This window comes from Macadamia integrifolia, chromosome 8 (assembly GCF_013358625.1).
Source record: "Macadamia integrifolia cultivar HAES 741 chromosome 8, SCU_Mint_v3, whole genome shotgun sequence".
Classification (NCBI taxonomy): Eukaryota; Viridiplantae; Streptophyta; class Magnoliopsida; order Proteales; family Proteaceae; genus Macadamia; species Macadamia integrifolia.
Window position 1 is genome coordinate 19,195,125 of NC_056564.1, and position 23,527 is coordinate 19,218,651.

At 36.8% G+C, this 23,527-nt stretch overlaps 3 protein-coding genes across 3 annotated transcripts; 1 reads left to right on the forward strand and 2 right to left on the reverse strand.

Moving 5' to 3' along the window:
• Positions 1 to 4,997: 4,997 nt before the first annotated feature.
• On the forward strand, positions 4,998 to 5,898 carry LOC122086644 (18.1 kDa class I heat shock protein-like). Its single transcript, XM_042655600.1, has one exon. It carries the CDS (start codon positions 5,224 to 5,226, stop codon positions 5,698 to 5,700), a length of 477 nt encoding a protein of 158 aa, XP_042511534.1. The 5' UTR covers positions 4,998 to 5,223; the 3' UTR covers positions 5,701 to 5,898.
• An 11-nt stretch (positions 5,899 to 5,909) lies between these two features.
• LOC122086643 lies at positions 5,910 to 8,088 on the reverse strand. The gene has a single exon (XM_042655599.1). It carries the CDS (start codon positions 6,935 to 6,937, stop codon positions 6,047 to 6,049), a length of 891 nt encoding a protein of 296 aa, XP_042511533.1. The 5' UTR covers positions 6,938 to 8,088; the 3' UTR covers positions 5,910 to 6,046.
• A 116-nt stretch (positions 8,089 to 8,204) lies between these two features.
• Positions 8,205 to 17,977, reverse strand: LOC122086645 (10 kDa chaperonin, mitochondrial-like). The gene is made up of 4 exons (XM_042655601.1): positions 17,790 to 17,977; positions 16,991 to 17,130; positions 15,676 to 15,747; positions 8,205 to 8,585 (listed from the first exon to the last, which is right to left on the reverse strand). Exons 1-3 carry the CDS (start codon positions 17,892 to 17,894, stop codon positions 15,699 to 15,701), a joined length of 294 nt encoding a protein of 97 aa, XP_042511535.1. The 5' UTR covers positions 17,895 to 17,977; the 3' UTR covers positions 8,205 to 8,585; positions 15,676 to 15,698.
• Between the last annotated feature and the right edge of the window lie 5,550 nt (positions 17,978 to 23,527).

Sequence of the window (23,527 nt, forward strand, 5' to 3'; positions counted from 1 at the left end):
ATTTTTTTTTTTTTTGTAAAAAATACTCCTAAAATATAGATTTTATTTTTTAAGAAAGATATAGGTTAAAATTTAAAAGAGAGGAAGGAGAAAATTTAGGAACATTTTCTTCCTAATAACAACACCTAAAATATAGATTTTTTTTTTTTTTTAAGAAAGATATAGGATAAAATTTGAAAGAGAGAAACTTGAGAGAGGAAGGAGAAAATCTAGAAAGATTTATCTTTTTTTTTTTGGGTAATAACAAATCCTAAAATATAGATTTTTTATTTCGAAAGATATGGATTAAAAGGGAAAAGAGAGGGACGTGAAAGAGGGGAGGGAGAAAATTTAGAACGATTTTTTTTTTTGGGTAAAAAATCTCTTAATTAGAGAATATTATATATATATATATATACAATATCGAAAAAATAAAAAATATTAACAAGAAAGATAATGAAAAATATAAGGTATTTAAATAAAAAATATGATTAAGGTAGTCCAATAAAAGATTAGCCACGAAGCATGAGTACATGCTTTTATATAATAATATGATAGTATGATTACAAATATATATATATATATATATATTAGAATTTTTTAACTTTTATAAAAAAAGGGTTATGGATGTATAGTAAAGTGGAATTTAATAATCAAATATGAAATGAATTGAAGTTGGTGATATGAACCCATGGGGTAATGATCATAAAGATTTATTTTTTAAGTTTGAAATTTTCATCACTTCCCTTTACTTTAATTCCCCTTGCAACCAAACGGAGCCCTTGCAACTTTACTCAGCCTTGGTTGTTAAATTTAACTTTACATCTGAATCCCTTGGATTTTAAAGGTAAAGTTTAAATTATATAAAAAAAATTATTACTAAATATGATAAAAAAAAATTTTAAGTAATTTATACAACCACATTCAGCAATATAATTACAAAAATTTCTTTTCTATATTTGAAAATTTTCATATCATTTCTCTTCAATTTCTTTTGCAACCAAAAAAACCCTAAGGTTTTCAACTAATCCAAATCCGATTCTCCACATGAGTCAATATGTAGAACCGGAGGAAAAATTGCATAGAGGTGCAAAATACAGGAGAGAGAGAGAATCTTTGATTTTAACTAGTTTGATCTTGAGCGCATCTCCATTGTTGAATTTCTGTTTGATCCATATTGGGTGACTTGGACCATTTTTATTCAGAATGATAGCCCAAAATCTGACCCATGCCAGATCCATATTAGTGATCCCTTTGATTCTCGAGTTAAATGTGGATCTACGAAAGTGGATCCGAGTCAATACATGTCTCATAGGTTATCAGAGATTCGAATTCGTTCCAAACTGTCCTGGATGGTAGTATCTACTATCTAGGCTAGGCCTTACTAATCGAGTTGCAGTGTTTGTCTAAACCTGTCTTGTGCTACCATCATTCCAATACCCAAACACACCCACACATAAGGGTGTCAACTCTAGGCTTGATTCAGCTCGATCGAGCCAAACATGTTTATAGTTCGACCTAAACCGGTCCGATTAATAAATGTGTCGGGCTTGACATGGTGCAGTCACCTAGCCCGACGGGCACCCAACTGGCCTAACACATTTACAAGCCTAACTTGAACTGACTCCTTTAAGCCGGACTTAGCCTGGCCTCTTTAATGCTACTTGTATTTTTTAATTTTTTTAACACTATTTGTATTTAGTGCTAAGACTATATGATATGTACACTCGAGATGGTGGTGATTGTTATCTGAGCATTCATCTTTTTCAGGCATAGTTTAATTGATTTGAACTTGCTAAACGTCGGTTGTGTAAGCATAGTTTAATTGGTTTGAGTTCCTTGGTAAATTAGCCGTTTTGCCCATCTTTGGCTTAATCCATTTTAACAATGGATCTTTCTTTCCTATGCCCATATTTGCCTCATTTTATTTCTACAAACACATTTAAGAGACTAATTTTAAAGAGGACTTGATTAAGGCCGTTTGAAGTTAAATAAGTCTATAGCTTGGTTAAGACCCGATTAAGGCCCATTTATAATAGTCCGATAAGAGCCTGAGACCGACCGGCTTGATTATCAACCATACCATACCCGCGCTAGCTAAGCCCGTTTACCCATTCACGGTGCAGCCCAAGAAATTAGCGGAGCCCGACTAAGCCTGACCCGACCGCTTAACCTACCCACACAGGTAATTGTAAATGAAACAATTGTGGAATTTTATGATTTGATTTTGTACTATGCTTTTTATTTCATTCTCCTTTTCTCCCTCTAATTTTGTTCTTAAGATTGGTCATCAGATGAGTAGATGAACAATATTTCAAGGGCTAACATAAAACACAGTTGGAAATGCAATAAAGGAGTAAAATATGAGCCTCTGTTGATCAACAATAGACTTTTAGGGTGCTTAAGTATATGGCCAAAGAGGCTATGAAAAAAAAAAAACAGTTTATCTATATGTCGGATATGGTTTGTATGGACAGTTAATTTCTCTTTCTAGTTTTTGTTTTATAAGAAAAAGGTTTTCTGAATGCAAACATAAATGGCAACACAATAATGTAGTATATATCATGTTGATGCTCTTAACTGCTGAAACTATAAGGATTTCAATCAGAGAAAATACAAAGCCTGATAGAATATCACTAGGACTAAAATAATTCTTAGGAACAGTTGAAATCGTAGAAACCAGCAACAATGTATTTCAGTTTCAGATTTTCAGGTCAGGACTTCAGTTGGAACTTGGAAGAAAGGCTATAGATGTGCAATGCCTGCTTAAAGTGACAACAATATTCTTGTACTAAGCAAACACTGTCATCTGAGATGCTAAACTACTTAGGATCTCTCCTAGTGGCTAGTGATAGATTAAACTAAAGAACCTAAAACTCACGTTTGATTGGAATGGAAATTAAATAACTAAAAGTGGTCTAGTTTGTGCTTGAATAAGTTGAACTGAAATCTTTTACCATTTGAGGTAATTTGGTTTCATGGATTTTGTAAATCAAGCCCCAAAGTTTTTGAGGTCTTGAGTAAGAATTAAGTTGCAACAACACCAAGGGGGTAGCAGAGTTAGCAAGGGACCTTCGTCTCAGGAAACATGTGGTTCTAAATTCAACTCTTCTAACCTCTTTGGGGTTACTCACATGGAAGTGTTTAGTATTTTCCACTATTTTCAGTGAAAGTTAAATGGTTCGCATTCAACCCCAGAATGACCTGATCCATGCAATAGATGTATTATGCTCTCTGTATATTCTTCTGCATTGCCTCTCTCTCTCTCCTCCCTCAGCAATTCTTCTACTACTTCACTTGAATCTTTGTTATGGCCAACATCACCTCCCATCTCAAGTCTCAACCCCAACCTCTCTCAACCATTTCGTCTTTGGCATTGCTTCATCTGCCAAATCTTGGCCTCATGGCAAAGACTATGCATACCTCTGGTGGAAACCAAATCAAGTGCGATGCTATGTATTCCCTGACACAATGCCATCAAAGAAAGTTGCTTCTGATGACGAGCTTCTTCCTCCTATATGCATCTCTGAGGATACATCGACGTTCCTTTGCTAATAATTTGGTTAAAGTGTTTTTTAAGTACGACCATAATTGGTGGTTTTATGTTGGTTATATGAGTCCATAGTGCTGAGGGAACGAAGATGAAGCTTACTCTCTGTTCCATGGCTGTGGGCTCCTGTAATCCTCACAAAGGTGCAGAGATCCAAAGGGTTCATTGCTGATATTCCGCAAATCTAACTATAGGTTCAACGAAAGAGAAAAAAAGACAGAAGAAAAATACTGAATCGATTAACTATGGAAAGGAGGGGTAGTTTAGGCATTTCAAAAGAACAAGGAGAAGAAGATGTAAAAATTCAAAAGAAAGGGAGTATTAGAATAAAAGTTTAAGGTAGGGTAGTTTTAATAAATATAGGCTAAGTGTAGGGGAGTGATAGTAATTGCCCCAAAAAATTAAGAAAAAAAAACAGGCTACTTGGTCGCATAGCCCTTGTGTTCCAACACATGAGCGTGTTAAAATTAATACCTCGCCCCCTATGAAATTAAAAATCCCTCTATATATATATGCCCTTTGTTCGTATTGTTATTGGCCCTCATGCTATGTGAGGATTTGGATTCTAGAGAGATTAGTGAGTAAGGAGATAGACACAAAACATGAGAGAGAGAGAGAGAGAGAGTGAACACAAAACCCTTGCTAGTATAAGCCATAGGAGAGAATGGTTTAATTCCATTTCCCTATGTATCTGATTGTATCAAACACTACCAAGTATCGTTCTTTTTCCATCATTTGAAGTTGAGTGCTTTGCTACCATTTACACAATGGACTAAGGCTGCGTTTTGTAACGTTCTATTGCAACGTTTCTGGAGTTTTTTTATTATATTGGAATGAAAAAACAGAATAAAGCGTTTGATACATCATAGACGAGTTTCCGTTTTTTTTTTAACAAAAGGTGAAAAAAGAACAATAGAAACTAGAATTGACGGAACGACAAATAGCTGTTCCGTCTTCCCAGTTTCGTTCCAAATATAAAAAATATATAAATATATAAATATATAAATATATAAATATATATATATATTTGGGGCAATTTAGGGAAATCATTCCCGGTAAACTTGTCTTCTGCCCTAGATCTTCATTCTTTCACAATTTCACACATAGAGAAGAGAGAAGACCTGCGTTATGAAACCGTTCCAGAAACAAATTGACCAAACACCTTTCTTCGTTTAAAAATGACGTTTTGACATAGAAATTGAAATTTTTGTTTATAACACGAAACGTCGAACAGAAACGTTACCAAACGTAGCCTAACAGTATCATTTTCAAAGTAACGTGTATATCTCCCTAAAATTACTAACTGGGCCGGTTCACTTGCAATAAGCATTTGCCTGGGCTTGGTTTCAAATCGGCCAGTATATGGTTTCCGCAAGCCCTGCCCAACGCTTGTGCGGCCCAGCTTGTCCGAAGTTTCTACTGTTTAATGGTCATCAAAGACAAAAGTGCTGGAAGTTTCAAGAAACCCAAACAAGGAAAGATCAATGGAAAGCACTGGAAATCAATAGTCGAATAATCCATGGAAGCTGAAAAGCAAACAGTGGAAACCCCGGGAAACTACTGGAATCTTCTCTCCCCTGTTCTATAAGTACAGGATTAGTGCCGCTCCTCTGCAACGTTGAAAAAGATTTCCAAGTTCCAGTCAAGACTTCTCTGCAATTCGATCCTAAGCAAAGAAAAAGAAACCAGCGACAATGTCAATCATTCCAAGCTTCTTTGGTGGCCGCCGTGATCCCTTCGCAATGGATATCTGGGATCCATTCAATTTCAATGACTTCTCCTTCTCAACTTCCCTTTCTGTTCCTCGCCCCCAATTCTCTAACGAGACTGCAGCATTCGTCAATGCCCGAATTGATTGGAAGGAGACCCCAGAAGCTCACATCTTCAAAGCTGATCTCCCTGGGTTGAAAAAGGAAGAAGTGAAGGTGGAAGTGGAAGAGGGAAGAGTAGTTCAGATCAGTGGAGAGAGGAGCAAAGAGAATGAAGAGAAGAACGACCAGTGGCACCGAATTGAGCGTAGCAGTGGCAAGTTCTTGAGGAGGTTCAGGTTGCCTGAGAATGCGAAGATGGATCAGGTGAAGGCTGCTATGGAGAATGGAGTGCTTACTGTTACTGTTCCTAAAGAAGAAGTGAAGAAACCAGAGGTCAAAGCCATTGAAATCTCCACCTAGAAAGTCCTATTCCGGTTTCACCTTTATGATGCTCTGATAGCCATACAGAGCTGATCTCTGATGAAATAATTTGAGCTTATAAACCTTTTTAAGTATAGATTTTTGGAGAATTCGTCCTTTATATTGTAACTTAGTCTGTACTTTGTAAAGAAAATGTTCGATATGTAATAAGAAGTTGAATTGTAACAATTGTGATAACAATTTTAAGATTTGGCTTGTAATATGCTTTGTATTTCATTTGAAGTGTACAATGAATTGTAACTTCGGTAGGTGAAATCCATAGACAAATCCTCTAAAAAACGAATGCCAAGGATCAATCAAAATCACTAATAGGAGAAACACTTAATTAACATGTGGAGGAGTTAAGAAGGGAGACTCTAGTTCGGATTAAGTGCCTAAACATGGACTCTAATCCATCCTCAAGGCCTTGCAAGCTACCTTCCAATGCCTCCAATTCAATTTGTGCCTTTGTGATCAACCTCCCTGTTGAGACATGTTTGCTTGTAATGTGCTGGCAGAGAACTTGGAGTGTAACATCCACACGTTCTACCTCTCCCAAGGCACTTTGCTGTCCTCCTTCACATACTACTTGGCCCTTATGAATCAGTTTTGAAACCAAAGACCACCTACCATGTCCAGACTTTGGTTTTGCCATGGACATGAAGGAATAGAGAGAGTGGAAGATGGAAATGGTGACAACTCTTGCTTCTCTTAGAACCCTTGTTAATTCTGATACATGGAGCTCTTCATCATCCTTGTAATGTTTTCGCCTCAGCAACTTGAGGCAATTCATGATATACTTGTTCATCTTCTTCCTGAAGGAAAGATAAGAAGCAACTTCACTTCGAATCATCTCTAAATTGCCTCCTCTTCTTCGGATCGCCGAGCGAAGGATTTGCACTCGTTCTTTCAGTTGCAGCAACATTTCCCTTGCAGTGCCACACATGTCCACTAATCTAATGGATACATCCAACATCTCATCTACCCATTTCTTGTTTTGAAGGTGGACTAGTTGTAGGATTGGCAATTGAAAGAGATCTTCCACGCATTCATGTAACTTCTTGTGGCCATCCAAGGCAATTAGAATCAGCTCAGCCCTTGGAAAAAATGTTGTCCTCCAAGTATCAAACTTCTGCAACTCCTCCTTGGCTCTGAGAGCTGTGGGGTGTGATTTTGTTGGTAAGCTAATAGAGCGAAAATGGTACTGATCTTTCAACATCACAGAAGACCCAGCCATCTTTGCAAGAAGAAGGCCTGTGTTTGCTGCAGGAAGATCTACCAACTGGTTTGAAATATATAGCTATAAAACCTCATCAATGAAGACAAGGAGAACCTAGACCTTTGTCCTCTCTATTATGAGAGCATGTGATGGTTGATATTGAGACCATTGTACAAAATTTTATGAGACAAGGATTAGGTGCCCCATGTCTCCTAGTCTCCTAGGCAAAGGAACACCGGTAGTGTTGTCCTACATTTTGTCTCTTCATTAAATAATAAAATTTGGATTTGGACTATATACAAAGGGTAATGAAGAGGCAAGTAGACAAATTGTGGAAGATCAGTGCAGGCAAGAAAGCATATGGTACTCCATGGGTACGTAGTATGTACTTGCACTAATAACTAAAATGTTTTGGGCGAGAAACAATGAAGCTGAATCCTTTTAAGTGCAAGATCTGCAAATGGTAGGGGAGACCCACATGAACATGAGAAGGAGAAGATTCTCCTTGTCTCCCCCCATAACTTTGTTCATAAGTTTGGTCATCTGATAAGTAGGCGAATAAGTTTGGTTAACAGAAAATTTAGTGGCTCAACCACCATGGTGATCTCTTAATTATTTTGTTCTCCACCTCTCCTTTGAAAGCATCCAATATTTGTGTGGATAAAAAAAATTCTCTTGACCGTGGATGAAGAAAAACTTGGTCCAAAAGCCCCCTCTCCTTTGAAAGCATGCAATACTTGCTGAGTGCAAAGGGCTTTCAGAATCACTAGGCTAATTCCATCTTTTGAAGATGAATTCTCCAAGACATGTAATACACTCCTCAGGGTGAGGATCATTCTAAGGAAGTTTTCTATTATATTAGCTTCACATAGTTTTGTCATTCTAACCAATTAAAACCATTGATTCTAGTCATGAATTCATTTCAAAAAATGATTTTTTGTTTCCTCTCTATCACTCAGGAGATCAAGATTTTGTTAACCCAATAAAAGGAACATGGATGCTGCTTATGGATTTGCAAACAAATTCGGATTGAGCACAGCTAAAACTTATCAAGCTCAGTTCGAGGGTAAACAGGCTAGACTTTTAAATGATCCCTCCATCAAACCCTCAAAATATTTACTAAGTCTACAATTTCCTTCATTGGATTTAGTTATAATCTAAAATCGGTATTAACTAGTAGTCTACATGGGAAAGAAAAAAATATGAAGCCAAAATATAAGATCACCGATAAGCCATTACAAGCAAAAAATGCAACCAACAATGATTTAGCATTTTAAAGAAGTCATTGAGCAAAAATTCCAATCTTAAAATTTTATAGTGCCAGGTCCTTTCCAATTGAAAAATTACCCTTGTGATCTATGCCTGATTTTCAGATTGGTCTTTCTTTGATTCCGCAAGGAACACAAGTGTATGTAAATATCTTTTCCTTTGCCACCCTTAGCGGGGAATCTCACAAGGCTCGGTTCTCACAGCCAGAGATAAACAATTTTGTTGTTCAATGCATTTCTGGAAGGCAAGCCACTACCAGAAGAATTCCAATCTAATAACTAAAACCATTTAGTCTGATTAACCAGTAGGGTATGAATTCAATAGACTGAGGGAACCTTATTCTCTCACTGTCTCATTCCATCAGTTTGCAATGTCATGAACCTTCAATCCAGGGTACCTGGAAAGAGACACCAGCGACAGTAAGTCTCTTATCGGTCGGTTTTTAAAAAATATACGTTGATGATCAAGAAGTTTATGAATTCATGCATGAATGGCAGCACAATAATAGTACATATGATGTTGATGCTCCTAACTGCTGAAACTATGAAATACAATGATTGATAGAATTTCACTAGGACTAAAAAAATTCTTAGCAACAATGTATTTCAGTTTCAGATTTTCAGGTCATGACTTCAGTTGGAAATTGGAAGAAAGGCTGTAGATGCAATGCCTGCTTAAAGTGACAACAATACTATTAACTAAGCAAACACTGTCAGCTGAGATGCTAAACTACTTAGGATCTGTCCTAGTGATAGATTAAACTAAAGCACCACAAACTCCCGTTTGATTGGATTCGAAATCGAAATTACATAAGTGAAAGTGGTTTAGTTTGTACTCAATAAGTTGAATAGAAATCTTTTGACATCTGAGATTATTTGATTTAATGGATTTTGAAAAATCAAGCCCCAAAGTTTTTTGGGTCGTGAGTATGAAATCCAGTTGCAGCAAGGGGGTAGTAAAGTTGGAAAAAGACTTTCGCCTTAGCAAGCGTGTGGTTCTGAGTTTGACATTTGTGACTCTTCTTACTTTCTTGCAGCCTCTCACATGGGAGAGTTTAGTGTTCTGTTCAATGGTTCTCATTTAACCCTAGAATGAACATCTAACCAAAAATCAGATCCAATTGATGAACTCTAGTTGCAACAACTTCAGTTGCCTGGATTTCCTCCACTGACCGTCAACCGGACAATGGTCTCTAGCACATGTAATCTATAGTAAAAATGCTATGTTACACCCACAATTTCAGGCAATTTGGCTGCAGAATGCCAGATATATTAGCACAGAAGCTCTTAGGTTCAAAAGAGGTTGAAACAAGACTTTCAGTAGGTGAGAAGATGGTTTATATAGATCAGCTGGATCAGCCGATCCAAAACAGTGTTCCAACTCGGTGGGAATTAAGATTGATCATGGCCGATTCTGATCGTTTCGACAAAAACCTAATCCCAATTCTTTAATTCATGAATGAGACTAGTTAGGAACAGTATCAAGAATTCCATGGCTAGATGGTAGTTTAGTTCCCAATCAAAGTACATAAACTTCTCCACATCATAATAGAACCCTGAAACTGAAAATGACCATATCCACACAAAAAAAGGCAAAACATATGAAGGGGGACGACAGAAATTTAGCCAAGGGCCGAAGCATGGAACCATGGTGAGTTTCAAGCAATCCATCCCTGGCAAAGCTCATACTGGATCCAAGTGGCAGATAGATAGCCATGGAAGAGCACCTTCTGTAGCTCAGAGCCCTTCAATTGATTTGCTGCAGCTTAGTTGACAACCAAACCACATAAACTTCCCACATCATAATGAACCCTAAAACTAAAAGTGATAATATTCACATAGAAAAGGCATTAAGAATAGACAAACAGAAGAGAGGAAGACATATTTAGCCAAGGGCCGAAGCATGGAACTATGGTGAGTCTCAAGCAATCTATCCCTGGCAAAGCTCATATTGGCCCTAAGTGATAGACAGGTAGCCATGGAAGAGCACCTTCTATTGACTCAGAGCCCTTCAGTTTGATTTGGTGCATCTTAGTTGGCAATTAAACTACATAAACTTTTCCACATCATAATGAAACCCTAAAACTGAAAATGACAATATTCACACAGAAAAGGGGAAAGGGAAAAGAAAATCAGAAGAGGGATTACATATATTTAGCCAGGGGCCGAAGCATGGAACTATGGCAAGTTTCAAGCAATCTATCCCTGGCAAAGCTCATATTGGCTCCAAGTAGCAGGAAAGGTAGCCATGGAAGAGCACCTTCTATTGACTCAGAGCCCTTCAATTGATTTGATGAAGCTTAGTAGGCAATCAAACTACATAAACTTTTCCACATCATAATGGAACCCTAAAACTAAAAGTGATAATAATATTCACATAGAAAAGGCAATAGGAAAAAGGACAGATATTTAGCCAAGGGCCGAAGCATGAAACTATGGTGAGTTTCAAGCAATCTATCCCTGGCAAAGCTCATATTGGCTCCAAGCGGCAAACAGGTAGCCATGGAAGAGCACCTTTTGTTGACTCAGAGCCCCTTTCTTCAGTTGATTTGGTTACATCCTGTAGAAGATATCGAAGTCGGAATTTTTCTGAGATCGTGAGAGGATGAACTCGAGTTATAACACCTTTGTTGCCAAGATCTCCTCCATTGAACATCTATCAAACAATTGGCTCCCATAAATGTAATATACAATCAAAAAAGAATATGGTGCCCAAAATTTCACATGATTGGGTTACAGATCACTAGAGATATCAAAGTTGGAAGCTCTTGGAATCGGAAGAATGAAACAAGACTTTCAACAGATCTGAAGAAGGTTTATATAGAGGACAAGTGGGATTAGCCAATCAACAACAGAACTTTTCAACTTGATGGGAGTTGGGATATCCGGATCGGCTGATTAGACCAATTCTATCCTGATTCTACAACTCATGAACAGGACCGGTTAGGAACGGTATCAGGAATTCCATAGTTAGTTGGCACCTTACTTGGGAATAAAACTACAGAAACTTTTCCACATCATAATAGAACCCTGAAACTGAAAATGATCATATTCACATAGAAAAGGCAAAAGGAAAAAGTCAAACAGCAGAGGGAAGGCAGATATTTGGCCAAGGGCCGAAGCATGGAACTATGGTGAGTTTCAAGCAATCTATCCCTGGCATAATAGCTCATATTGGCTCAAAGTGGCAGACGGGTACCCACGGAAGAGTCCCTTCTGTAAACTCAGAGCCTTTGGTCGGTGGATACCTCTGCATACCCTCTCACAAATAGCAAAGAAACAGCAAAACCATACATCAAATGTCTTTCATTTTCTAAATGATAGCCCCTTGAATACAAATGAGTACTCTTAAAGATTTATCAGTTCTACAAAACTAATAGAATGTTTATTTCTACGTAGAAAACAGCATAGAAGGAAATTTTCCAGGTACAATCTTTTACTTCTTTTGTGTTGATTATAGTTTATACTCCTATCTATACAATTGTCAAAATCACCTAGGTACTCGGTTATGATCCTGTTTTGCCACAGTTCTCTTCTACTTCCCTATGTTAACCGAAAATCCACAAGGTATTTGATGGTTTTAACGTGAGTTGCAGAGAAGAGAACAGACGAGGAGGAGAGGGATAGATTGGGTTATCTTTCAGGAATAACCAATTTCAGTATCCTTGGTAATTCAAAATATAACAATCACTCACCACGTCCATTGGAAACACTACTCACGACATCCCCCATATATGGAGACATAATAAACCCCATAGGACCTTAAGATTCATAGTACTACAAGAATCTATATATCCACTCATAATAACTAAAAGGCACACGCAGACCCCAATATTAGCTCTCAAGAACACCCCCAATAGTTTTCATATGGGTCCAGGTGCTATGGACACATTGGCTTACATGTCAAATAAGTTATCATCCATATCAAGTATATACTTGTATGAAACTACTAGAGACGGATCTTAGAACCCTCAATCTGAAAATGATTATTTAAAAAAGAAGACAGGAAAAAAAAAAAAAAAAAAAAGAGGGAAGAGAGCTATGTAGCCAAGGGCCGAAGCACGAAACTATAGCGAGTTTCATGCAATCTATCCCTGGCAAAGCTCATATTGGCTCCAAGTGACAGACAGGAAGCCATGGAAGAGCACCTTCTGGTTGACTCAGAGCCCTTCTTCTGTGGATTCCTCCACATAACCTCACTCAACTAGTCAAGAAACAACAAACCATATTATAGAAAAAAAAAAACCATTTCAAAAAGTGATTTCCCACAACACAACAGCCATATCATACATTAGAGGTTTTCATTTTCTACATGATAACCCCTTGGTTACAAATGACTACTCTAAAAGATTTAACAGATCTACAAAATTCATAGAATGTTTCAGAGGTTTTTCGTTTTCTCAATAAAAACCTTCATGATCTTAAGACCTCTTTATTTCTAGGTAAAAAACTGCATGGAAGGAAATTTTGCTAGTACAATTTTGTGTTGATTTTACTAACAAATTTCCTTATTTTCCTTTCAAATGATTTATACAAGAAAACAAATGGGAATCTAGTAAATATATGGGGAGGAGGTTAGATATGCCATCAACTTTCCCGCAGACAGATCTAGGTATACCAGTGGCATACCAGTCATTTCCCTAAACATTATTATATTTTGAAATATCAAAATAAATACATTACCACACTGGAGACAACTGGAAATTGGCCAATCTATCTTCCATATGCAACTCAAGTTGAAACCATCCAATACTCTTCATGGATTTAGAAATGTGTGGCAACGCAGGATCAAAACCAAGTTCATGGGTGATCGTGAAATTGCATATCCAGGCACCATTTTGAAAGAGAAGATGAATTTCAATACTTCATATTGTATTACTTCACAGATCTCAACATATAAATACCAAGAGTTCCGACGTCCATTGGGACCACTACTCACCAACTCTCCCTCCACTAAGAATAAGGAGACGTAATAAAACCCATGGGACCTTAAGATTCCCAGTACTACAAGTTTGTCATCCGCACTCGTAATAACTAAAACACACACAGACCCCAACCTTTTAGACTAATATTGGCTCTCAAGAACACCTCGACAGTAATGGCCACCCACTAACAAGATCATACACCTTTCCCTCTGCAATGACCAACAAGAATTGTAAAACCCATTATCAAATGTGTAAGAGTTTCCTATAGTGACATTGTCACTAGAAGCCTCTTTTTCCCCTGATATAATCTGTGACCCTGTATAGGATTTTTATTCCCAGCCTATTTGAGTGAAAATATGTCGGCCAAGCGGTGCTCGAACATGATGCCATGTGAAATTAAATATTCAGTTGCTTAAAAATTTGAAGGAAAAAAATATCAGATTTAGGTTGCTTATATGTAAACAGTAACCTGATGTTGCTGGCTTCAATTGACCCATCACTTAAAGTGATATAGCCACAGGCAAGCTCAGTCACTGCTTTTAATTTAGAGATAAAACATGTCACTTTAAATTATTTGTAAGTACAAAATAAAAACCAATCTTTCAAAAATAATGAAAACCACGAAAAAGAAAAATGAATGACCACCATGCATTGGCTTCCAATTCTCAACCAGATAGATATTACACAATTTGCAGTCCAGGATATGCGCACTTCACATTTCACAGCAACTTGTTAGAGAGCAGAAAAATTTAAACGAGGAACAGTAAGGAAAACAGGGCCAATAACCTAGATACCACATGAAAGCTGAAAAATTCCAACCCAACCCCCCTCCCCAAAACCCCAAAAAATAAGAGAGGAAAAACCTAAAAATGGGGAAGGAGGTTACATGCAGAAATGGAAACGATTCATGCCTAGATGACAAAAGAGTTTGCAGACAAACTAAGCAACAAGTTCACATCATAATCTCCCATCAAGGATTAGCTAGTTTGAAACAGAAGAGGGGAAAAGAGATATAACCAAGTATTATGGCATGAAACAATGGTGGGTTTCAGGCAATCTAACCCTGGCAAGTTCATATTGGCTCCAAGCGGCAGACAGGTAGCCATGGAAGAGCCCCTGCTGTTGCTCAGATATGGAACCATGAATCATTGGGTTCCTCCACATATCCCCACTCACACAGCTGAGGAACAACAAATCCTATATAGGTTCAGATTATATCAGGAGAAGGAAAAAAGTCTTCAACTAACAAGTCATTATAGGAAACTCTTAACATTTAATAATGGCCCTGCAAAACTAATAGAACACTTCACATATTTTTCATCTTCTAAATTCAAACTTTCATTTTTTTTTTTAACAGAGTACTCGAGCTACATCCATCATGATTTTTGTAAAGAAAGATAATAAATATTTGTATTGATGATCAATGAACAAACCAATGGACCAATGGGATCCATCTTCTCAATCTAATTGGTGACTTGCAAGTTAACAATCTTCCTCTCAAATGCATAGAGTCCAGCACTGTCAGGAGACAAAGCTGTCGACAATTAAGAAGTAACCAACATAGCATGACACTAACAATGCGACTTCTTAAGGCTCCTGGCAAGGAAATCTCTTGACACAGTTAATTTGTGACCCTTAAAACAAATTCTTGATTATCAAACATTTATAGACTGATTATACTCTTTAATTTCTTTCCCTTTGAGTTCTCTCTCTCTCTCTCTCTCTCTCTCTTTTTTTTTTTTGGGGGGGGGGGGTGGTTGTGGTGGGTGTTAATGTGTATCCATCTAGCTCGCATGGCAATACAGTGGCAGCCTGAAACCTGGGGTTATTTGATGCAAGAGAGCATAAACCTATTTAGACATACACCCCCAATAGGTTCAATGGAGTTCCACAGGGCTAAGTTGATAGTTTCAATAACAAAGATAATTTCAGTGAAATAGCTAAAAATAAAAAAAGCGTAGGGGTAGAAGAAGAAAATATGCAATCAGTTGTTACTCGAGCATAACAACATAAACAACTAAATTTTTGTTTCCTACCCTGCAAACAGACCCCCCAAATGGTGTTGCAAAAACTGAACAGCCACGGGCAAGAAGCTCAGGTAATGATTTTATTCTCTAAATGAGGAAAAAAAACTAGCTTTAAACAATTGGGAAGTATAGAATATGATTAATGTTTCAGAACTAACAGAAATCCAAACATTAAACATAAATGATAAGAACGGAAACCCAAGCATTGGGTTCCAATGTCACCAGATAGATTCCTGACACTTTTTTATTGAAAAAAAAACGATAGATATTACACAATTTGCAGTTTAGATTTTGTATCTCATATTTGGTACATTACCTCATCAGACATCAAAACAAAATATTTGCTAATCAAGAAAAGATGAGAAATGCTTTAATTTCACAAAATCTGTTTCTCCAACATGATCATGGTATGTGTTTTCATAAAATTTAAACCAGACCACAACTTGTTAAGATGCAACCACAGTTAAACTCTCCTGCATACTAAAAACTGCCTCATTCCAACATGATCCACCATAAAATTTCTCCTAAGCCCTAACCTGGTCAGGGTCTATAAGATACATCAGTCATGAAGTGTCCCCAGTATATCTTCATCTCTATACAGATGATACCTGCAACAGTTTCCAATAATATGGGGAGAATATTAGCATCAGAACATAGAGCGTCATTCAAATACAAGACAATTCAAAACAAGTGACAGCTACAAAAGGACACCAAAAAATTATTCAAACAAATCACATGGCATTGTCAGGTTGGGTTATTGAAATGAAAATAAATATAAATGTTTCTGAAACAACAGTCAAGAATCATTTCTTGATCATGGAGAACTTAGAGCAAGTATTTCCTCAACCAAAAACAAAGATTCCTTTCCTAATCATCAAGTAAAGATGGCAAAGAATCAGTATTTCCAAAACGCAAAGCATATTTACCTTCCAATTGACCATGGTCATGGACAAAAATCAGTACCATTCAATCCAGGAAACATTGGGCTGAAACTCCTGGATTCTATTTTAAGTCTCTTCAAAATAGAACCCTTTCCAGACATCAAAACACTCATCCACTATTCTGGGTTAATTTTCACTTTGATTTCCCTCTTTGAAGATTGTTATTTCGCAGAACTCCAGTTCTAGTTCAACAATATGCTAACAGGCATACATGTACTTGGTTAAATTTACATCAATGTGCTTTCTGACATATATGATGTAAATCCATCTAATGTAAGACAACAGCAGAGAAACGCTTCTTCAAAATCTAAGAATCAACAGTCCAAAAGTTTAGGCTACTTTCACTTCCGGAAAGGAACAAGGGATGAACTATGGTGGCAAGACTCAAGTCACAAGGAGGTAAAACAAAGATTCAGGAAGAAGCATAGAAGACAATGCAATTGGAACAATTTAAGGATAAAAACTAACTGCAGTAAGAAAGAAACAGTATCTTCACTCCAAGCTTATCAACTCTTATCTTTCTTAATATTGCATCATCATGTTGAGGAAAAAAGGTTGCACACATGAAACAATCATAAGGCTCCCCATGAAACAAGAAGCACTCCTTTCATGAGAAAGATAATAGACACTCTCTTCCAGAGAAAACATGTTTTACAACTCAAGCAATCCATTCATTATCCCACCACATGACCACAATGAATATCCAACACACAATCAATACTAATGAGTTGATGAATGGTTACACGAAAAATTTCAGTACAAGTGTTAGTGAGGTAGGAAACTAACAATCTTAAGAATGAGACCAAAATGTTTACAATGTAATGTGACACTGAAGAAACACTTCAAAACTCGAAAACACAAATACTGGCAAACTGAGGAGTCTTAATTGGAAAGGAAAAACTATACTTACTCTTTATCAGCGAGTTTTACTGTTGTTCCTCCGTATTCAGGTAAAAGTACAGAGTCTCCCTCTTTCACACTAACAGGAATAAGTTTCCCATCACTGTCCCGAGATCCAGGACCCACCGCAACAACTTTACCAGAGTTCAGCTGAATAAAGCATAGGAAATAAAAATATAGATCATCAAACAGAAATTGGTGTCTCCATACAGAAAAACTACTTGGCCACATCAAGTAAGAAACCATAGGGTACTTTAAATGCAAAGAAGTAACAGAAACAAAGCAGCAACGAAAGAAACAAGATTCGAAAACTTTAACAAAGACCAGTTGACAGCCTCCACTGTTCTAGTTCAACCAAATCCATCAGAAAGGGTTGAAATCAAAGCCCTCGCAGAATGAATTTTTTTTCCGAAATTAAAAAATGCTAAATAACATCCTGAATCAAATGGGTTAAAATAAAGGGTGTCATGGAGGTTGGTCGTTCAAAAATGGACTCAGATGCGATTGAAAAACAAATGAAAAATGATCAAAATAGAAATCATTTTCTTGATTCCGTAGTGTTTCAAGATTAATTTCATTTGTGCATGAAGTTACATGAAGTTTTTTTCAGACGAATTCGTTCTTATCGGCTCATTTTCATCACAAAACTCACCCGATAAAAAATGGAAAAACGGGAAATATTACAAACCTAAATAGCATTTTCCAAACAGAACAACACCCAGAAGAACAAAATACTAAAAACTTGTAACTAAGCAGCACAAGCAAAGAACAATTAGTCGAAGATACTGTGAAAGATTCTAGGTTTTTACCTTGGTGGTCTTCTCAGGGAGTAAAATTCCGGCATTTGTTTTCGATGGAGGAACGATTTTCTCCACCAAGACACGATTCAAAGATGGGATCAAGCGCTTTGCCATGGGAGCTTCGGAAGAGAAGAAAGCGTAACCAAATGACTAGTACGAATCCCCTTCTCATCTGGAAGCCTCGTTGGTTGGTTTTGTAGGGTTTATGGACGAGGTTTATGGATGATCAAATTACTGTACTACCCCTTCTGGTTAGGGTTACCTCCAATCGCTTCGGCTGACGATCAAATCCTGCCAATGGTCTCTGTACAAATGAATGGCATGTGGTACAAAGGGTAAAACAAAGCATTTGTGGGTGTTCCTTCGACGGAGGTCTCAAAGCCCTTGTGAGTTGTGGCCGGGTAGGACAAATCTTTCATGGGCTTCGAAGAGAATTTTTGAGGGGTAGGAATATCTTGTTGAAAGGCATCTGATGGGTGATGACAAATGGGAAATCTATTCAGATTTCAATGACCATAGGTCTTTACCAAAAAAAAAAAAAAAATAAGTGCGAGGAGCGATTATTCACTGTAGTGAGTGTGGCGATATGGTGAGCATGATCAAGAGCATCTGAGCATGCGTCCCGAGGTCATCTTGACTATCTTAAGCTCGACGCATCACCGCACTCATTGTAAATGATACTTTCATTAAGTGCAAGACCTTGAAGGGTATAGAAGTGATTCCACTAGACTATTAGAACCTCTCTCCTTGATTCCAAGCTCTCTTCCTATGCATGGATCTTTTGGTGATTCTCCTCCATTGCTTGGGCCGCATCATCTTTAATAGAGACCGAGAGCTCTATTTAGTTGCCTCTGATCACATAATGATAATCTTCTAATATTGAACTATGATCTTGAGATAGTGCGATGGTTTAGATTGTTAGCTTCCAAAGCCAGGTTTGGAAGAGGATGATGGCGTCAAGCATGGCATGGACAATTTGTTTAGTTTTCCTCTTCTTTCTATGCATTGAAAAAAAAAAAACCACTAAACTTAGTGTATCTAGTCTCAGATATGAGAAGATCATATCTCCACACGTGTGTGTGTGTGTATGAGCGTGTGCGCGCATGAAGATGTAGATTGATAGATTCACAAAGAAGATGAACTTTAGAGGGACTGTTGCAGAGAGTGTATATGTGGCCTACATTATAAAGGTAATCCAATTGTCTCTCAACATTTAGGTGAATACAAGGTTTTTTTTTTCAATCAGCATGTGCAAGTAATATATGAACTTTATGTCTAATGTTTCAAATGGTTTTCCTAAGTATATCTATTATCAAGAAGAAGGATCTACATGTTGCCCGTTTATATTGATATTTTACATGTTTTTTAGATGAAAATATTGGTATTTTACATGTTAAGCCAATAGTAAAGAGCAAAACAATATATTTATTGAGGAGAGTGGGAAATATACACTGAAAATGTATATTTCGTCTTCCTTTTTCATCATTTCATTATCCGGAAGTACTATAGCATAAGACTAGAATTTATTTCTGGCTACTGGAGCTCAGTGTAAGAACAAGAAAACCTTTGGATGGGCTTAGAAAATTGATGGACTTGCTCATTGCTTCATTGCTCTCAATAGGGGTCATTTTGGGGACTTGGTGGAATTATAGTCTAGGAGAGATCTCTCCCACACATGTAGGAGGATCCTTTTCAACCCTTCAGTCTCTCTAGCGCATATCCAATGGTTGGGAGGGCCTTGGAGTGTATGCAAGTCCCCTTAACTGTCTAATGCGTATTGAAAGGTTTGGAGAAGATCGAAATTCTACATTTATATCCTACTTTTAGAACACTTTGGTTATTTGTCCAATAATGGGTCACAATGAATTTCTTTTGACATAATTGAATATTGAGGATATTATTCTTAAAAAGACATGTCAAGCATTCGGAAATCCTAAACAAAATTAGGGAATATTTTAAATTTTGATCATTTATGATGTATAATTGAAGTGTATAATTGTTGGTTTCCTTGGATCCATATCCTCTCCCACACACCTAAAGCCCCAAAGCGCATCGGACGGCTGAGATGACCCAAGCATGCATCCTAGGTCCGCCAACCGTTCGATGTGCATTGGGCATGTTGGGGCTTGGGCATGTGATTAGGTTGCCTTACACCCAAAGTTTTAAACATTGGAATCGGGATCATAATTGGCTCTAACTGATTTAGATATGGACTAGAATCGCCTGGTTGATCTACTTTTTGAATTGGCTAGTAAATCATTAAAAAAATTATTTATTTTTTTTAAATAGAAAACAAATATTTGAATATAAAAATAAAAATATTAAAAAAAATTGATAAAAATGTAAACATAAATTTTATAGTCAAAGTACAACAATTGTGTAAAAAAGTTCATAAAAAGCTTAAAAATTCAGAAACATATATGTGTTAGAATATGAAAACAAAATCAAAGGGGACTTTAACTCCTGTAAAAATTGTTTCACCCACAAAAAACATGACGTAAAATAAAGGGGGAGATCCCCACAACGTCAGCACAAAAATTAAATTGCACGCCCTCACATCTATTCCTGTTTCCCTTCCCCTCCCAGTGGAAATCTTATACATATCCCTTCATTTTTCATTTAAAATTGCACTACAGCGGAGCCACTACCAAAAACTAATTAGATCTAGTCTGAGGTGGCAGAGAAGCTTGTAGGGGAACATAAGCATGATTAAGGATGTGAATTTGAAATCGAAATCGTTTTTCAAAATCAAATCAAGTCGTTTACACTAAAACCACAAAACCGTTTAGTAGATGTTTTGATTCTGGTTTCAAGTTTCATGCCGATTAACGAAACGGGTTAAAATCGAACCGAGCCGTTTAACCCGTTGGTTCAAAACGAATTAAAACCATGAAAACCGAATAGTTTAAACCGTCAAAACCGATCTGATTAACCCATTTAAAGATTAAATAAGGTGGTTGCAAAATATCATTAGTATCTCATTTAACTCAAAGATTTGAGTGCTGCAAGCCTACAAGTAATTCTAGAGTAGCTTGTTCATTGTTTGGAATGCCAATTAAATTAATCTAACGCACTAAGTAGAATGTATACGGATAAAAATACAATTTTTACTTATACCATGGCATATTAAATATATATTTTTCAATATTATAACACATTATTTATGAGGGCAGGGGAAAAAAAAAATCTCTGCTGTAAGCATTACTTACTGACTTGTTACTTGAGACTATTTTCTATCAAAATATTTTATTTTGCTTAGTTGTTTGGTTGTTTTAACAAAATATAATGGTCTACATTTCACATTTTCAAGATTGAATCGTTTATTATCAAAAGCAAATTTTAGTAAACATGTGGATAAACTAGCAAACTGATTGCTAACCGTTTAAAAACCGTGGAAATCGAAACCGTTTACTAAATGGTTGCGATTTCAGAAAATGCAACCGTTTAGTAAATGATGTGGTTTTGATTTCAACCAAAATATATGTGAATCGAACCGAACCAAATCGATTAACACCCCTTAAGCATGATAGGGATTAGTTCAAAGCCTGATTTTAGTCATCAAATTTTTTACTAGGTGAATATTTTTAATTTTTTTCAAAGTGTTTAAGGTACATGTCTGACACGAGGAAGCTCTTTATATGGTCTGTGATTATGTTTTTTTTTTTTTTGGTAAACTATGTAATTTATATGAATGGGGATACATTAGTGGGTATGCATAACCAATTGGAGAAGAAGGCACTGAAGCATTCTCTTTTAAGTACTGCTCTTTTAAGATTGTTTGGTTTCATTGTGGATCGATTCTCTGTTTTATCTCTCACTTTAATCAGGTAGACAACTGTTTGTGCTATGATCAGCCTTTTGGGCATGCCCCTCTCTCTCTCTGTCTCTCTCTCTCTCTCGCTCTCTCTCTCTGGGTCAGCCATGTACAAAGAGACCACATGTTGGCCATATATGTATCCTGTGTTATTTTATTTTGAACCATCTTCTACCAGCAATTCCAATAGGGAGATGGTTCAATTTCTAATTTCACAAAAAATGATACTAGTCGGTCTCAAAATGATCATTCATAGTTACTATTCTAATCCCCTCATATAATAAAAATAGAGTTTCTACCAAAAAAACAAACAAACAAAAATAGAGGCAAAATAAAGACAACCATTTGCCTTGTTGGGATCTTTAATGATGAGTTTCGATCACCAAAAAGACTAATCACTCTCATTATAAAATATTAGGCTCGTAATGTGGGAACACAATAATGGTGGTTCATTATATCTAGTCAATTAGCATATTATTTTTTGTTGTATTTAATTTAGAAAAACTAAGTGATTCAATAGAGCTTAATTCTGTATTTTGGGTCAATAATGCCTAGAAATATTCAAAGAAATGCAAATCAAGAACTTGTTAGACTTAAAGAGTACACTTGTAAGAAGATGTTAATTGCTAACAATGATGCTTATTTGCCTAGCATGTCCAATCTAAGAAAGCTCAATAGACTGTTTAACTACCATTCCCCTATTAATGAGTCTTCTATTTTGAGTTCATAATGCTTCAGTAGTTGATGTTCCAATGATGCATGCTAGCTAGCTACAACTCCATGGCTTTGACCAGGAAAGAAAGTTAAAGCAAGAAGAGAAAGATGAAAAGGGAAGGAAAAGGTGGGGAACCCTAATTGCTTGTGAAACAATACATTCTTTGCCCCAATGATGCCATCTACTAATCAATAACTATGTTGTTCCCCCGAAAGGATTTGATCTTCTTGGCTCAGCTTTTAGAAGTGGTGTGGGTCCACATATCTACGAGGCCCACCAAAATAAGGTGGGTTTTAAGGGTTAGATTAGAGGTTTTAACAAACACCTTCAATTTCTCAATCAAGATTCTAGGTTATGTGCCATGACTGTGTCGTTCTCCTCAAAGAATCATTTTGGACACAATTGCTTGCACTGGTTAGAAGAGGAAGACCTAGAAATAGACTAAAGCGAGATTGACGGGATCCTGACAGAACCTGAACTTCTTTTTCTCACCATGCTAATCACTTCATTCAATTATATATTCTATTCTTTGATAAGGAAATACATAACCTTATTCTTTCTAGTTCAATTGGGGACTTCTGGCTTTCCAACATCTTCAACACATTCAAGTTCTCAATCAAGATTCTAGGTTATGTGCCATGACCATGTCGTTCTCCTCAAAGAATCATTTTGGACACAATTGGCTACACTAGTTAAATGAGGAAGATCTAGAAATAGACCGAAGCGAGATTGACGGGATTCTAACAGAACCCGAACTTCTTTTTCTCACCACGCTAATCACTTCATTCAATTATATGTTCTATTCTTTGATTAGGAAATACATAATCTTATTCTTTCTAGTTCAACTGGAGACTTTCCGGCATCTTGAAGACCTCAACAACTATTTCCACCAAGGTTACTGCACTCCTCAGGTTGAAGATATTTTAGTTACAACAACTGTGTCAGTCACATCTTCAAGCAGGGTCAATCCATTTAAGCGTAAGATAGTACCTAACCCCATTATGGTGCCATTGCAATGGGCTCACAGTTCATTGAACAAGGTTGCTCCTTTGAAGCCGAATTTAGGGATTGTCCACCTCCTTTTCCCCTAAAAAACAAAGAAAAATTGAATAATGCTCACTTGTGATGCACAATCAGGTTGTTAATGAGTAAACAAAATATTTTACTTTTACGAATTTTTTCAAATCATTTCTTGACAACCAAACATTGCCCAAGAGT